This window comes from Stylophora pistillata, chromosome 2 (assembly GCF_964205215.1).
Source record: "Stylophora pistillata chromosome 2, jaStyPist1.2, whole genome shotgun sequence".
Taxonomy (NCBI): domain Eukaryota; kingdom Metazoa; phylum Cnidaria; class Anthozoa; order Scleractinia; family Pocilloporidae; genus Stylophora; species Stylophora pistillata.
In genome coordinates, this window is record NC_142520.1 from 42,756,545 (window position 1) to 42,774,631 (window position 18,087).

Sequence of the window (18,087 nt, forward strand, 5' to 3'; positions counted from 1 at the left end):
AATTGCACAACCTGCCCCAGGGAATCTTTGACAACAACACAAAGTTGCGATTTTTGTAAGTAACTTTTTTTCGTTTTCACGATCTTCTTACTCAAGACTACCGACAAGTGAGTCTTTTTCTTCTGTACATAAAGATATATCGAGATCAAGTTTCAACGATGAAAAAAAATCCTGCTCATTTGATCTCATAATGTGCTCCAAAAGAACCAAATCAGACAGGGTTTGATGTTACTCTCGATTTAAGGATTTAAGGAATGCAACCAGGAAACTACCATTCATAGACTCAACGTTTCGACACTCCTGTCTAGTGCCTTCTTCAGTGATGACCTGATCGTTGTAATAAGAGTTCCTTTTATACGCCCACTAAAAAGCTGCCCTTTTTTTCTGACGAGGTGCAAATAGGTTTCAGTTGGTAAGCCGCCATCATCACGAACTAAACATAATAAGAAATCGTAGACAGTCAACAGCTTGAGCGGCGAGCGCGTGAATTTCGGTATTCAACGTGGCGGACGGACGAAAGAAAAATCATTCGAAAGGCTATTACCGCAGCTTAAATGCTCTAAGTTTTGCAGATTTCATGGAGAATAGATCGAAAATAAGGAAAAGCCCTTACTTTCAATGATATCTCAACTAATTAAATTTTCAAGGTTGAAAGGAAGGTCTGAGGGGAACAACAGACGCGGCACTGAATATTACCTATCGTGACAGAGCTGAGTAACGCATGCGCACGCGCTAGGTTTTGCGCGGAAAACAGATTTTTGAGTAATAATAATAATAATAATAATAATAATAAAAATAATAACTTTATTTCAGTAGGGTAACAGATGACAGTTATTCAACTGATGAACTAGTGGCCCTCGATCCTAAAATTACCATCATTAGTGTTGAGATGTATGTAAAATGAATTCGATGATTATAAACGGGTCTATAAGTATGCAAGCTAAAATTTATCTAAAATAAAATATGCCACATGGGTCGGGTTGAATACAATATACCAATCGGGTCACCTCGATTGAAACGAAGGCAGGCGAGATTCAATTTACTATCTCATTCGGACTAAAATATTCTTCTTCATCGTAGCTCATCAGGAAATGTCTGTGAAACCGGGGCCTATTTGAAAGAGGCAACTGCTGTCACTTATTTTTTTAGGTTTGAAGGTGGCTGATTCCACAGCCTTGTCGCATGTACGCTGAAGGTCCTTCCTCCCTAGGTTTCACGATTGAAACGAGGGCAGGCGAGATATAATTTACTATTACGACTAGTTCGTAGGTCTGCATTACATTTAGATATATCGTATATATGTGCATGAGAGTTTCCTAGTAAACACTTGAAAACTAAAACGCTCTTAATTAGACTTGACTTCGTCATAAAGAAGAAGCCGCTCTATTTTCTTAGAGAGTTTCACGCTGTTCGACCTTGTATTAGCTTTCAAGATAACTCGGGGAGTGCGTTTTTCCAAGCTTGAAGACTCTCATTATGTTATCACTTGAACAGTTTGACCAAACAGTTGATCCATATAACAGAAGTTGTTTTATCATTACGTTATAGTATGATATGCGCTGTTCAATGTGGAGGAATCCTCTTATCTTCCGAAGCAGTGCTATTCTTTGGGATAGTACTATTACACAGTTCTTCAACGCGATTATTTAAGCGTAAGTGTCGGTCAGTGATAAGTCCTTGGAGTTTCTGACTATCTACCTGCTCTATACTTGAGTTCCCAAGATAAAGATTTAAAGACTGAACTATCGACGATCTTATTTGTAAGGCGTTTCCCGGTCACTAAGAGACATTTCGTCGTGGCGGCGTTTGGAGTAGCTTGCAGAGTTGATTTCCTATTCTGTTGCTTCGAGGCGTCGTTTTCCTTGCCGCTTTTTATTTACAGAACAACCTTCAAAAATTTGGTACACCCCCCTATAACTTTTCGAAAATGAATTTTCTCCTTAAAACCTCTGGGAATAGGAAAATACCCTTAGACGAAAACAGAGTTCTTCGGTTTTAACCGTCAGCCCTTAGCATTTCCGATAATTTCGCTGAATTTTAACCCTAGAACACTCGAGCCCGCGTCCATGACCGCATACCCTCTGCCTGAGTATTTCATGACTCAGCCCAGTCAGTAAGCTATCGTTTCCCTCAGATTCCCGCTTTTTATTTCATTTTTAACCGGTTATTTTGAACGTAGGCCGGCTTTTTTATCATTAGGTACCTCATGTATGGTCATTAAAATGTATTAAAAAACAAAATGGTGGTCGAAGTAAAAAGAAAACGAACCGCTAGAAGGAGCATTTTTTGCCCAAATAATGGCTTAATTTCCTCGCATCTCGCATTTCTGGAGCTAGAATACCACTTTACAAGTTGAAAAGGCACCATTTTTTTGGGATGTTTTTTGAGCGAGAGAATGTTTGCTTTTTGAGTTAAACTTGTTGATGGGGAACCGAATCAATGCAACCGTTTACTCGTACTAGACCATAACTCTAAACCTTGAATCCACTAAAGCAGCTCCAGCTTGAAACGCGAAGCCTGCTGGCTCCGTAAATCCTGAACGTTAACCCAGAAGAATGGCGGCCCGAAACCGTTGCCGTCACAATTTGTCCAATTCAAACTGACACTGAGCTCGGGGCACCTGGTAATGAGTAAAATAAGTCCCCGTGGAGTGAGGGGAGTCCCAGATTGCTCAAAGGTAAAAGTCACCATCAGACTACACCCTCGGGAATATTGGCCAGAATGCATTCTTTCTCAACAACCAATCACATTATGGGTCCAGTTGTTAGAAGTGTAGATAACGTTATCCAACGGATAAATCGCTGTTTATTGGATGTGACAAGTAAACGTACCGCGTTATCCAGAAGATAGAGAATTATCCATTGGATAGCGTTATCCATCCTTCGAACAACCGGGACCTGGTGTGACTATGGTGTAACCTTATGGAATCTTGTTTACAAATAAATGAAATTCGATTGGGGAAGAATTTGATTACGTGCTAGGTAAACGAGGAGAAAATCACACGCGTCAGCCGCCGCCACGTATGAATCAGATGCATAGTTTCTCAGTTTCTTGAGCTTTACAGAGATCATCGAACTGTATTTATTTTATTCTGAACTAACAAGTATGGAAATTAACAATGCTACAGCAAGTCAACTTTTATTTCAGGGGCACGTTCTCTTTTATTTGCTAAATGAACAGAGTACCAAATGATTCGCAGGTCAAGTCGCCTTTGGAATTTTGTTGAGTCGTCTTTTCAAACTTCTTTTCCTTAATATCTTGTATTAGTTATTGCTTTCAATCGTTTTTCATTGGAAACTTCACTCTTTTATTTACTTTTGTTTTATTTCATAATTATAGTATTTTAATCTAAACAATTAGTTTAGCCGATTTTCCTTTTAATCAGTGTCGGGTCACCTAGCGGTTGCCGTTGGGTTTTTGACCCGAGACCCGTCTCTTATCTGGAACACTGCTAAACTTCGCCCATATGTTCTCTCTTTTTAAAATCACGTGTAAGTAACACAAACAGTTAGCCTGGGTTACCTGTGTTCGAATTCTGATTCTATCTATTGATGATGGTGAACGTTAAGTTTCTAGCAGTAATAGCACAAAATGCAAACTATTCTTATTTCCCCATTATTTCCTTTATACTTTGCAGCCATATTTAGTCCGCATTTCCGCGCATAGGCGCATGCTTGCGGCTATTTTGGTAGAAATATGAGTATAGAGGCAAGACCGATGCAACGTAGTTAAGTTTTAAGACGGAGCACTATATTTCGGCTGGCCAAACCATGCAGCCTTCTTCAGGTGTAGTGGGAATCTACATAGAGTTAGGGTGATACTTTATAGATAGCTGTATGATGTAATAGCGGAAAAACGTAAAACAAATTTGATTGACAATGAGGTAACAATTAAAAATAGAAATAGTAAGTAAAAATAGAAATAAAGTAGGGTAAATTGCATAAATAACGAGAAGTAAGAATTATAGAGGGAAAAGCCGTCTAATACTTTTCTTCGCGAGCGTTAAGGCCATCGGGATTAATAGTATTTCCTCTTGAAATTAAAAAAGCTTCCCTGGCCTTGCGGATCGAGTCTCTCTTGGAAAACACTTTTTCGATGGCTATAAGCTCCATGTCGTGAGCAGAGTGGTTGGGAGAGGAAAGGAAGTGTTCTGCCACTGTAGTAGATTTAGATTTAGAGTTAGGTTTATCAATGGGACGGCGGTGTTCATTAAAACGGTCTTTTAAACGTCGTTTAGTTTCTCCTATGTACTGTAAGTTACAGCGGTTACATTGAATTAAGTAGATAAAGTTTTTAGTGTCACAGGTCAAGTGAGATTTAATAGTACGTGTTTTCCAGGTAGAAAAAAAGATTATAGTTAGTATGTCCGTCAGAGATGTTGGGACAAGTAGCGCAGTTACTACCACAATAGAAAGAGCCGAGGGGGTGGGGGAAGTTGAGGATGGGAAGTGGTAGAATTGGAGGGGAGTTTGGCTGTGACAAATGTGTCGCGAAGGTTGGGGGAACGTCTGAAGGCAACAACTGGCAGCTGAGGAAAACTGATTTTTCTTGTGGCGGCTAGAAGACAGCAGCAGATGTCAGTGTTTTTTGATAATGTTGGAGATGCGAGGAAGCGACGAATTAAAAGTAGTTATAAATGGAATACGGTTAGGTTTTTTTACGTCTTTAGTTTGTAAGGTAAGTGTGCGGGAGATGTCAGCGGCGCGTTGTATTTGTTTGGTGACGAATTTATGGCTATAACCTCGTTTGAGAAGGTATGTGGTATGTGGTAAGTTGAGTGGCGCGAGTCTTTAAAGCTTTGTATGTTAAACAGATTCGTAGTAGGCGGAGTGCTGGACTGAACGGAATGGCTCTTTTAGTATGTAATGGATGGCAAGAAGAGTACAATAGATACATATGTTTGTCTGTGGGTTTGATGTAGAGGTCAGTGGAGAAGTTTCCGTCGGTGGTTAAAGAGACATTACAGGATTTCTGGTTATGATAACGTGGGCGGGGTTGATGTGCCAAGCTTCCAAACAAGGGCACTGGTGGTCGATTAGTGGAGATCATTTTAAAATTATCCCACCCAACTGTATGATTAGTCAGGCATGTGTGCTACGATAAAGCTGAATTTTCTTTTCTGCAAAAAGGGGCCACTTTTTGGTACTCTTTCAACCGATTACCAAACTAACGTTTGGTCTGTCCGATATACTCGTGATCACAGTCATTGCACGGAATAGTATAAATAGCGTCGGTTTGTTGTTCTTTCGTGACAAGATCCTTAGCTTTGGCAAAAATATGCTCTATGGTCTGAAAAGGTTTTTGAGCAACTTGAACGTTGTGGCTTTTGAAAATTTTCTTGGGTTCCATAATACTCTAGATGTAAGGAATAACAACAAAACCAGTTACTGGTTCTTTCCCATCAGCATTGTTACTAGCTGCAATTATGGTTTCTGGCAGATACGGAGAAATGTTTTGGTATAGCCATTTACCTTATAAGGATGTCAGAGGCATATTTTCTCTCCTCAGCCTTGGAAAAAGTGAATAATTATGGTAGACAGTCAGCCCTCCAGAGTAAAGAACCAAATCATGCACAACTGATACCAGGGGCCAACTCTCTCACTCATGGATTAAAAACTCAGATTTCAGGCTATTTATCACCTGTTGATCAATTCCTAGTGTACAGAAGAACAGGAATTTACAGATTCAGTGATAGATAATATATCGTCCTATATTTCTGATAGCGCAGCAAAGATGTGCCTCCCTTGATGCACAACACTGAGCTCTAAAAGCCTCAGATATCAGACATCTTGCCACGACTTACTTTTTACGTGATTCATTCACTATAGAACAGTCATGACCAGGTGTCTTTATTAAAAGATTTCCATTATATTTTTTATTATTAACATAGTGTCATTACTAAACCAAGCATATCTTTTTTGGGTAAAGTTGGTGTGAGCAACTCCTCACTCGATGTCACTGATGTCACTTTTGCTTAATTGTCAAAACATCAGTCATTAATAACACCAACAGTAATCCCTCTCACCAGACAGACGAACTAATAATCGGTTTTTTTATGGTAAATAACGCAGACGCCTGAATGACAATGACCTGAAAGGAATTAATGGAAGCACCTTCAAACGCATGGAAGAGTTAGAAGAACTGTGAGTAAATATCAGATACTATTGGAGAAGAAATTCCTTGACCTCAAAACAGAACTTTGCATCGAAATAGTTTATCATTTCCCTTTGCTAGATCAAAGTGTTTCAAGATCTGCATTATGACTTGTGCTGTGAAGTGCAATGAAAACGGATCAACAAAAGCAGATAATCACATTTTTAATACAAACATTCTTAATACAAAGAAAATAACTTATAATTTAAACTTTTCGAAAAATGTGGAAAAAGACACAATTACAGTATTGCTTTGCATAATGTGGTTATTTGTTAAGTTGTGAATTAAATGTTGCAGCTCAGTTTAAAAAAAAAATGTTTTGTAAAGTAGAAGCATTCCATTTCCCAACCATCCGTTTGTCGTTGATTTTTCCCATGCTTTTTCTTTTCATTTTCTTTTAATCTCTCTTTCCCTTTAATGACAAAAGACAGGTCAGTTAGAAGCTACTTTCAATTGATAGAAATAGCTGGATTTGATACAACTAATCATGTTTCTCTACTTCAAAATAGATGGTTGCAAGACAACAACATCATTGAATTACCTCCTGAACTATTTCAAGATCTAGAAAACCTGCAGGAACTGTAAGTGTTTTTGGAGATCCTTTCCTCAGGTATTAGCTTACTGACTTCTCAACTCTTTGTCACTATCCCAAACATTTATTAAAGACTGAAAGAAATATCAGTCACTTGTAATATTTCATAACTAATTATATTCCTATAAGCACCAAAGACATAACCTACCAATTTAACCATCTCAAATTTTGATCTTTGTTTTTCTAATGATCAGTGTAAGATCTGCAGTCATTCAACAATGAAATCATGCGTGCCATAAAGTTTCTAGTCGTTATGGGATATTTTTACCTTTTTTTACCTATTTTGGTATCTTCTGAGATTAAGAGCTCGATAATTTCTCTAATTATTTCTACCCTAAGAATGATTTTAAATGAAAGGGGAACCAGCCTACCTCTCCCAACACAAGAGAGTTGGGCGTGGTAGCAATTGTAAAATTGTCAGCTACGAGTTTCTTCTTTTGCTAGAAATATTGACCTTACCAAAATGAATGGGCAATATGTATATACTCGACAGTAACCATGATAAGCAATAAGCAAAAATGGTGCTGTTCCTCCTGGTTTTATAGATAAACGGACGTTTAATTGTTTGACAAATTGTGAGACAAACGATTTAACAGTCATTTTTTTAAAATGAGCGTATTGCCCAGATTTGACTACACTTTTTTATAATTTTTGATGACCAGCCTCTGTTTGTATTTTTGCTTATAAATTATGACCTACAGTCTTAATGAAAAGACATTTTTGTCTCATCATTCCTAACAGCTATCTGTCAAATATCAAGTTGAAGAGTCTACCACACCGACTTTTTAGCAGCCTTTCCAAGCTGATACATCTGTGAGTGAGATGGCTTTTTAACAAAGAAGATAATTGGGTAGAACCAAATGATAGTTTTTAACATATTGTTTACAAAGGCACAGCTGTAACAGTTCAAACATCATGGAGTTTTCCAGCTTGACTTTGTAAATTTGATCATGTAGATGAATAACAGAATGCTATTTTATGCAGTTGATGTGCTTTGTAAAGTAATGCTAAGGTACTTGGAGGTTTAAAAGTTTAAAAGCTTCTGTATAATAGCAGCCTCAACAACTCCTAGGTTTCTTTCTGCTGAATGAAGTACAAGCTTTTAACATATGATAAACCATTAACCTATACCTGCGCCAGCCGGATAATTTTGCTATTAGATAGATAGATAGATCTATAGATAGAAACTTTATTTAAGTGTCAGGAAAATAAGCTAGCCGAGAGGCAAGCCCTCTACTAATAGGGGACACCTACAATTAATAGAATAAAATAATTACTAAGGTATTATTTTATATATTTGCTAGTAATAATAGCAATGTATATGAGAACGATCCTTCGCAGTAAAGCACTATTTGAGCAATAGTGAAAATCAGACCTGAAAAAAATTTCAGGCCTGTACGGGACTCGAACCACTGACCTCTGCGATACTAGTGCAGCGCTCTACCAATTGAGCTAACAAGCCAACTGGGAGCAAGCCATCAAATTAATTCGATATAAACCCGTAGATGATAAATCAAACAACAACAAACATATGAAACATATGTGTGAACTGCGGTTATGAGACGTATATGAGAACGATCCTTCGCAGTAAAGCACTATTTGAGCAATAGTGAAAATCAGACCTGAAAAAAATTTCAGGCCTGTACGGGACTCGAACCACTGACCTCTGCGATACTAGTGCAGCGCTCTACCAATTGAGCTAACAAGCCAACTGGGAGCAGGCCATCAAATTAATTCGATATAAACCCGTAGATGTTGTTGTTGTTTGATTTATCATCTACGGGTTTATATCGAATTAATTTGATGGCCTGCTCCCAGTTGGCTCGTTAGCTCAATTGGTAGAGCGCTGCACTAGTATCGCAGAGGTCAGTGGTTCGAGTCCCGTACAGGCCTGAAATTATTTTCAGGTCTGATTTTCACTATTGCTCAAATAGTGCTTTACTGCGAAGGATCGTTCTCATATACGTCTCATAACCGCAGTTCACACATATGTTTCATATGTTTGTTGTTGAATAATAGCAATAGTAATAATTATAGTAAAGATGATGAAATAGTAATAGTAATAAAAGTAATAACAATAATAATAGTAATGATAATGATGATGAAAATAATAATAGTTGTGACAAAAGAAATAGCTTGCATTTGGATATTATCTTTCTTCTTCCGGTGACTTTGCTATTTTTTTTCTACCTATTTTTTTGTTTTTTTGTTTTTGTTTTTTGTTTCTTTGTTTTGTTTTATTTTATAATTATTTCACTGCTGTGAGGAGTTTCCCCTCCCCCCCCGCCCAAAAAAAAATGTCGAAAGTGGATGTTTCCTTGATTGGCTTCTTTTTTAATTTTTTATAAGGGAAACATATTTCATGTCATTTTTTTCTCAAAAGATGTTGACAGATGTTCTCATGTTCTAGTTGTTCTTTATTATTGTGTTCTTAGCAAGTTTAATATGCTAGGGTCTTCTTGAGCTGAATTTGAAGACATAAGACTTCTTCCTGGGAATATGTGCTAAAGGTTTGGGGGAAATAAATTGAAAAAGGGAGGCCACTACACAAGTAATAAGACACTTTTTGAAAGTTTTTCAGCACAAACTGCCAATAATTATCATTCTATGAATCAGTTGATGGTAATTCTATCATTAGCAAATTCTTTGTAACTGTGGGGATCTCTTGTAGGGATTTGTCAAACAACGAACTTGGAAATCTGCCACCGCACATCTTCAGAAACATTACAGCGATAGAGTTTCTGTGAGTAATATTCTTATTGACATTAAAGATTGTATTGAAAATTTTAGAATGTGGTAAATACAACAGCTTCCTAGATTATGACAACTCTAATTATAATATACTTTCAGAAGGCAAACATTAGTTTCCTTTAAAATATTATATATAATATTATTGTATTGGAGGATCAAACTACCCAATAAGTTCGTAATTTGTAACAGGAAATGGATCATAAACCTTTTTCCAAATTCAGCTTTAAACAATAGACCTCATGAAGGCGCTTGGGAATAGACTTGGGATTTTTCGTGCTTAACCTTGAAAGTATTATTCTCATGTCTGATGTTTTTCTTTGAAGAGTAAGAAATGAAAACTGAGAGCTATTTTATTGGAGAAAGCATTGTCACTGCCTTACCTGAACTACGGTAGTAACCTAAAAAAAGAAAAAAAAAGTGTTAAAGATATCACTCCACAGCTACTTCTGCATAATTATGTAGTCTAAACTTTCCATGGTGCTTTCTTCAGGAAATTGGACTACAATAAAATTGAGAGGCTTCATGAAGATCAGTTCCAGGGCTTGGTAAAGTTGTTCGAATTGTAAGTACACTCAGAGTTGAAACCTTTTCCCAAGATGAGTGGATTCGCAAACCATACACAGCTCTGGCGAGGGGCTAACGCTCAAAACGTCAGCTTTTTTAAATTCTTTACGGAGGCCATTTTACATTTATGAACTCAGTTGATAACAGCAAAATTACAAGATTATTGTAATGTTAAATCTGTCATCGATTAAATGTAATGTGCCACACCCAATTGCAATCATATTATGCTACAGTATTATATTGAATATCTTTTATTCCTTTCGCCTGTTTAAGGTATCTCTCAGAGAACAAAATCGAGACTTTGCCTGACAAAATTTTTAAAGGCGTCGAAAACCTCAAAGCTCTGTGAGTACAGTGAATCACAAATAGAAAAATAAAAATAGAATACTTGAACCAATGGAAAGAGTATAACAGAAGCATTTAAAATCTCAGATTTTAGTTCACAAATTTTAATATCAAGTCAATAAAAATAAGCTGATTAACAAAGTACTGCTGTAGTGACTTATGTTTGACTAAAAATATGGTCTTTTATGAACATACTTTTAGCAACCAAGGTTAGATTTAAGAAAAACGCGGACACCCATGGTTGAAAGCCAGATAGTCTCACAGCAGTGCCATGTAAATTTATGAGGAAACAGACAATCGTGAGACCCTGTCTACTAACTAATTGTGAGTTATTATGTTATTCGTTTCAGAGATATCTTCGGCAATAAGATACAAAACGTTTCCAGCACGACTTTCACCTTTGCCCACGAATTGCGATTTTTGTAAGTGTACGGCAAATGAGAGATTTTCATCTAAGCAAGTAAACTTTGTTGCATAAAATTAATTACAAAGCTGAGTTTTCTTATGAAATATTTAGGGTTCTTGGTTTTTTTTGTTTCCCTCTTTTTTTGTGCTTTCTGTTTTTTTTTTAACAATAATAAATGAATCTCATTCTTCCAATTCAAATACATTTTTTGGAGTAACCCAAATTAATTTTTTTGGTTTAGTTTCTATGTAATCCAACTTAATGTTTTTCTGATTATTTTTCAAAACTGCAGGTTTATGCACTACAATCTGATGGCTGAGCTCCCTAGAGGATTTTTCAACCAGCAGTTGAAGCACATTATCAGAGTGTAAGACTCCGTCCATAATAAACAATTACTTCAATTATCCCTCTAAAAAACTGTTCTAATAAGAGTGTATGGTATCAATCAATCAACAATTATTAATAGTTTGCAGATCATTAACCTTGAATGTATCTGGATCACTGAATGCCCATTGTTTTCTATCCATGTAAGGTTGTTATTAATGTTGAATATTTCTTCTCTTTTTTTTTTCCAAATCTAGGACTTTGGACACCAACCTAATGTGCTGCCACCTCGATCTTTTCAGGCAGGATGCCGATTGCGACTATTCTTTCAATGACAACTTCGCAAGCTGTCACTCCATGTTCCGTAACCTTGCTCCAAGGAGAAGTCTTTGGGTTGTCGGTCTTCTGTCGTTGTTTGGGTCTTTGTTTGTTGTTGGGTGGCAGTATTTTTTCCCTGATAACAATGTGGTCCAGTCTATCATGTTGGTGAATCTGGGTATCTCAGACGGCATCATGGGTATTTACCTTATCATTATAGCTATAAAAGACCTACGATGGTCGGGGGAATACTACCTGCACAACTACGAGTGGCGCACCGGCTGGTTTTGTCATTTCAATGGCGCCATGTCTATCCTTTCAAGTGAGGTGTCAGTTATGATGATTTCTTTGATTGCATGGGACAGGCTCAAGAACGTTGTGTTTCCCTACACTTTTGCCAAAATTACACCAAGGCAGACTCGTATAATGTGTGCAATCATCTGGTTGGTGGGGGGCGTCATGGCATTCCTTCCCTTGTCTGGAATGCACTACTTTGGTGACTGGTATTATGGCAAGAACGTAGTGTGCCTGCCCCTGCAGCTTTCGCCGCAATTACAAAAAGGCTGGGAATACTCCACTTCCATATTTATCGTTTTGAATTTTTCTCTTTTTATCTTCATAATGGTGGCTTACATTGCCATCTTGTTGAAATCATGGTCGTCAAGCAAACAGCTCGGAGCACATGGAACTATTCGTGAAATACGAGCAAGAGCACAAAGTGCCCAGGCCAAAAGAGAAAGAGCACTTGCCAAAAGAGTGTTCTTCATTATTCTGACCGATTTCCTGTGTTGGATACCAATCATTGCTATCGGCATCAAGTCGCACGTCGAGAAAACATTTGATCCGCCTGGTGATCTGGCAGTATGGATTGCAGTGTTCGCTCTGCCGATCAATTCAGCTGTCAACCCATTGCTGTATACGCTTTCTACTCCACAGGTAACAGGTTTATTTTTTATTACTTTTGAATAGGGCATACTGCCATGTTCAGATCTGCTTTCGTGTCAGAGCAGGCTGACAAATTAATGTTGTAACTGTGACGTTTGACATAACAAACAAAAATGAAAAAGAGTTGATTTTGACCACGGAGACCAACTTAAATATAATTAACAACTATTCACCAAAGTGGAGGTGGTTAGTGGTGGATATTTACCGAGCCGCAAAGCGGCGAAGTAAATATCCACCGCTAACCCCCGACAATGGGGTGAATAGTTGTTTTAGTATATACTAAAACAGTGAGATAATATACACCACCGTCGTTAATTTGAGTGATTTCTCCGCTTGTCACCGATGCAAACCGGGACGCCATTTTTTCCCGAGTTGCTCGGAGGTAAATAGCAAAGGATATTCGGAGTTTGACTAGCCAATCAGAGCGCGCCTTCAACGCTATCCACCGTTTTACTATATACTAATAGAGATTATTCAAGAGTCTCACACTAACTATCCCATAAATTTCTGATGTGTAGGTGCAAGCTATACTGAAACCAAAACTGAGGAAGCTGTGGTTCAATGTTCGATCTTTTTTGAACAGAGGACAAAATCTAGAAGGTACAGTTTTATGTTCCACTTTAAAATACCATGATAACAATAATCGTGTTCGACACCTTGAAATAAACAAACTTTAAGTTTTAACGATTTTTGTACAGGTTTTGTGTTAGTACCTTGTTTCAAATCTTTTTGCGTCTAAGGCTTTGAAGGGGGATAAGAGTGAAAATGTTTTGAAATGGTAAAAACTGATGTATTTTTTCATTTTTTATTTTGACTAACTGAGGAAATTATTGAAATGAACAAAATGGGATTGTAATGAAGAACACGAGGAGCTAAAGCACGAACAGGCAAGAAAAGCAATCAAGGGAGTGACTCTGAATTCAAGGATAGAAATAGGAGCAAAGCAAGTTTCATGGGGGGGAGGGGGAGGGGGAGGGGGCTTCGCTGGTAGAAATCCTTATTTAAATTCAATTTATGGAGATTGGTATCTCCAAAACCATGTTCTAGGAATGTTGAAACAAATTGATGCCATTTACCATACCCATTTTAATGAAAATATGAGCGGACATTTGTAAGTTACTATCAAAATATAAAGCGATAAATCTCTGTCTTCAGTTTCAAGGTAAAGATACAAATCTCACTTGTAGAATGTTTTTCATTGTAATAACTGGTTGGAAAAGCCTGACAGTGGCTTATTCTCTGTTTGGAGAAGATCAGGAGAGATTTATTGTTGTTCTTTTATGAAATAGAAGAAGCAGAAAATGATCAGCAGGGACATTTTGGAAATGAAGGTGCACATGCTAACAACGAGGAGGGTAAAGATATAGTTTTTCTCAATGTAATTACATATGAAATATCCCCTGTCCGGTCTTCAGCAACCTTTTTCATTGTCACTGATTTATACTTTGTTTTCTTCCCTTTTATAATCTTTTTTTGTTCGCCAATTTTTTTCCTCATAGGAGAACATATTGAAATGCAAGAAATAGAATACCATGAAATCCCAGTAGAGGAAGCCCCTGAACTGCCTGATCCGCAACTAGGTCAGTACTCCGTCTATGTACTCATATTCAAAAAGCACTTTGCAAAAATTAAAGTAAAACAATCAAATGCGAAACATACGGAAATTATTCCACTCGAAAAATTTGCAACCGTGATAGTGATGTTGATGGTTATGCCGGGATTGACTTTGTAGCTCAACTTCCTTGGCAGGTATATTTAGCCTAATTAACTAAATTTGCCAGAATATTTGCAGATTCAATTTGAAATACCTAGAGCGAAACCACGGCATTCCTTTCCTGCTCTAATACATTCTTTATGTGCGTTTTAAGAGAGAAAAGATTGACGAAGGGTTTTCCCACCTGACATAAATGTGATGAGCTTTGGTGTCATTCACTTTGGTTGATAACTGCATGAAGAACACCAAATTCACCTAGCTTTATATTTTTCTTTAGATAACACTAAAAATTTCTGGCGATAGTCTTCTTAGAGACTTTCTACCCCTCCACTCTTGAGATGCCCCTCCCTTTCCATTAGTAACCTGCACATTGTATTATAGAAGGAAAGGTACCTTCGTACCTACATACGACACAGCTGTAGTAAACGAATGATACGTCTGTATTGATAATTATTATACATTGTAGTCACCATCTGTCTTCACATTGGCTAAATACCCACAGTTAATTCTGGGAAACAGCGCAACCTACAGATTATTCACTAATCTGTACCTATAGATTAGTGAATAATCTGTAGGTTGCGCGCGCAATGTATGATTTCCGGTGGAGCAATGTCTAGTTCACGGACAGCGAAGTAAGAATGGCTTCTCGATTCGCATCATCGACCCAGCGAGAAATTGAGAAATTACTTGAAGATAAAGATTCGGAAAATACTGAAAGATCGACAAAAGTGGCGAATGTGTAATAAAACAATTATTGGATGAGGTTTTTGTGATATCCGGAACAATCAAGTTCTCGGTTAGTGTTATCAGCCTCAGCCTTCGGCTTCAGCTGATAACACTTACCTCTACCTTGGTTATTCCGGATATCACAAAAATCTCATCCAATAAGTGTTTATAATTATTCTGTTTTGAGTTTTTGTTTTTATTATATGATAAATAACTCTAACTTGAAAATATTCCTTAACTTTGTCGACAGCGATGGAACAAGTCTGTAGAGGGGATGAAAGTGCATCTTCCTCAGGTATTATTACTTGTTACTGGATATAAAACTCACAATCTTGCAGATGTAAATATGAGCTGTGTAACATAACAAGTTTGCATCCATCGAGAACTCAGCTAATTCATTGCGATTTCTAGAGCTTTGCTACAAATTTTTTACGCTTGCACGCGTCCAGTTTTGAATGTAAAGCTAACAGTAAACTTGAACAAAAGTATGTAAGGTCTTCTTTTTAATAACTGGGTTACTTAGTAATATATTCATCAATCAATAAATAGTAGAATACATATATCTTATTAGACGTTTTGTTGTGTAAAGGCTGATAGTCTCGAAAGAAACTGTTTGGGGCTGCGTCGGTGGGAGTAACGAAATAATTTAGATATATCAACAAAGTTGAAATGGTAAATTGGCCACCGTAACGATTACAAAAGCTGAAGTTTCGAGCGTTAGCCCTTCGTCGGAGCGAATAGAGGAATTGTGGGTTGTGTGTGCTTTTAAAGGCAGAAAATGGAGCTTCGTTATTGGTGGGAACATGACAACGAGAAAAACAAGAATAAAGCAGTGGAATGAAAATTAGTGGAATAAATTAGTGGAATGAAAATTAGTGGATTGAAAACTTCCGTCAATGTAATCTATTGCATAACTTGCACTTATTGCAAAAAGATATACATCGGCGAAACAGGCAGAAGACTAGGTGACCGATTCCGAGAACACCTTCGAGACGTGGAAAAGAATGACAAGGACACATCGAAACCAGTTGCTAGACACTTTAATTTACCTAATCATTCTAAGCAACATATGGCAATCTGCGGTCCTTTTTTACACTTAGGTAGCACGGAAAGCCGTAAAAATCGTGAACAAAAGCTCATCTTTCAAACCGGCAGTCTAAATCAAATCTAAATCGCTTTTCATTCCACTAATTTATTCTTGTTTTTCTCGTTGCCATGTTCCCACCAATAACGTAGCATAAATTCTACTCTACGGAGTGTAGTTGGATAATAAACAAGAATATTACCGCATGTATAATGCATTAGTATAGTAATATATTCAAGTAGAAAACACAAACCAAACGCATCATGTAATGGTTTACTCTACGTGTTCCTTGAAACAGATTATGACGATGATTTTGACATCCAACCAGCCACTAAAAAGACTGTGAAAGGTATAAGGCCATTTTAATTTTCATTTATTTTGAAGGAGAGTATACTATTTTACAGAACATTAAATTAAGGAATGCTTTGTACCACTCAAAGAATTGACTGGTACTATCAAGCTGGTGCATGGAATCTTTGACTCTACTGTTTCTTTTTCCGTCATACAAACAAGATCGGTATTGCGTATTATTAACGTCATAATCACCAAATAAATCACAGATTCTACGTCTGTCTTATGAATAAGTTCATGAGAGTAGGTTAGTATTTCCTTCCTTTCTTACTGAACCTAACGGATCAGCGCAATCGAAAAACCTCTTATTGGCAAGTTTGCGGTTGTCAGAGAAAATTGCCAGTTAAACTGACGAACTAAAGGAAATTTCACAAAACTAGTAGCATGCATGTCAAAGGTACTCGTAAAAAAATGTCTTCTTAGGAAATGAGCAACACTTGGTTAAAACCTTCAAAGGATCATATTCAGTGTGGCTGAATTTAAGTAAGATAATTGTATGAGTGTGTTGTAAAAACTGAGGCTCGTCAGTGAATGCATGTTGCATAGAGCTGTTCTTGCTCTCGTAACAAATTACCTTAAATTGGTACGTAGTTATGTTTATACATACTTGTTAGCAAGACTCGAATAAGGTGAGTAATTAACTTTTGAGCGTCTACGAAACAACCGCAATTTAGTCAAATGAAAGGTGTTGTTTATATTGCTGCAGTTACTGTTCACCATGGAGAAAGCCAGCACCGACGAAAAAGACGAAAAGGTAATTAATTGTTCACTATTTATGTAAGGAAAAGCGAACACCAGCTTGGTCTTTAGTTATTTTTTTATTATTTTTACTTTTTTTTTGTTAACGCTTTGAAAATGTTAACGGGGCAGTTACAAGTAGGTCAAGGGCATGCACTCATCGCACTTATCCCGCAGGACGAGAGGTAACAAAGACAAAAGTTATGAAGAAAATTGGTGGTCCTTGAACAAAATTTTAAGAAGTGATGGTAGTCAACAGCTGAATGTTTAAACACCCTCCAAAAGTGATGTTATGTTTTGGTGCCCCACCCAGAGTTCTCGATAATTTCAGCGAGTGTAAGAGATCAAATGTAAATAATTCTATTATTGCAATCTATTTTAAACCCATTGGTGCAGTTCAAGAAGGAAAAATTAAGACTGAGCCTGGAAAACCCACTCCCGAAGTTAAAAAACAATGAATTGATTTTTTGAACTCCTAATTGTTTAACAGATGTCGCCTTTACTCTCGGTAACAGTGCATGCTGCTCATGAACTTGGCATCTTGCTAACTGGACCAAATTGCTTGCCTAAAAGCGGGCAGTGGGTTTTCTATGTAGACCGCTTCATATCTTTATTTGGCAGGAATTGTGTTAGCCTACACAGTGACTGTGAGAGTCCATATGACATTATGACATAAGTCCAAAACATAACCTTGAAGGCATTCATACTTTATTCTAACTTTGCTTTCATACAGCTGGCGAATCTAAGGAGCAGGTGGGAAGCGAAGAGATTGCAGGGCCCAGTGACAAAGGTAAAGGAGAGAAAATTATTTTTGACTGGTCATTCAAGGGGTTGAGCCACTTTCTAGGGTATCGAAGCCTCACTTTTACTTTGATAGTCACTGGAAAAATTCTACTGGAGATATTGGCTAAAGATTAATGACTTTTTAAGAACGCTTAACTAAAACAAAATATTACTGAGTAATATTGCACTATTCTATCAAATTAATCATTCTCTGAAGAAGCTTAAAAAAGAAGGTAATAACTGACTACCTCTGTAAGTAGAAGTGTTTAACACCGATGGACCGTTCTGGTGTT

At 37.3% G+C, this 18,087-nt stretch overlaps 1 protein-coding gene and 1 long non-coding RNA gene across 2 annotated transcripts; both read left to right on the plus strand.

Moving 5' to 3' along the window:
* The first annotated feature begins 11,615 nt into the window (after window positions 1-11,615).
* Window positions 11,616-13,155, plus strand: LOC111345911 (G protein-coupled receptor GRL101). The gene is made up of 3 exons (XM_088749516.1): window positions 11,616-12,389; window positions 12,917-12,998; window positions 13,139-13,155. Exons 1-3 carry the CDS (start codon window positions 11,616-11,618, stop codon window positions 13,153-13,155), a joined length of 873 nt encoding a protein of 290 aa, XP_088605642.1.
* A 3,062-nt stretch (window positions 13,156-16,217) lies between these two features.
* Window positions 16,218-17,804, plus strand: LOC148739626 (uncharacterized). The gene is made up of 3 exons (XR_015996262.1): window positions 16,218-16,271; window positions 16,980-17,027; window positions 17,745-17,804. It is a non-coding gene; the product is annotated as an uncharacterized LOC148739626 (long non-coding RNA).
* Window positions 17,805-18,087: the final 283 nt, after the last annotated feature.

What these genes read in the sequence shown, in the direction of transcription:
- LOC111345911 (XM_088749516.1), top strand. Translation starts at nt 11,616, where the DNA reads ATGTTGGTGAATCTGGGTATCTCAGACGGCATCATGGGTATTTACCTT. An exon ending in ATACGCTTTCTACTCCACAG is followed by an intron (nt 12,390 to 12,916) that starts GTAACAGGTTTA and finishes TCTGATGTGTAG; the next exon opens with GTGCAAGCTATACTGAAACC.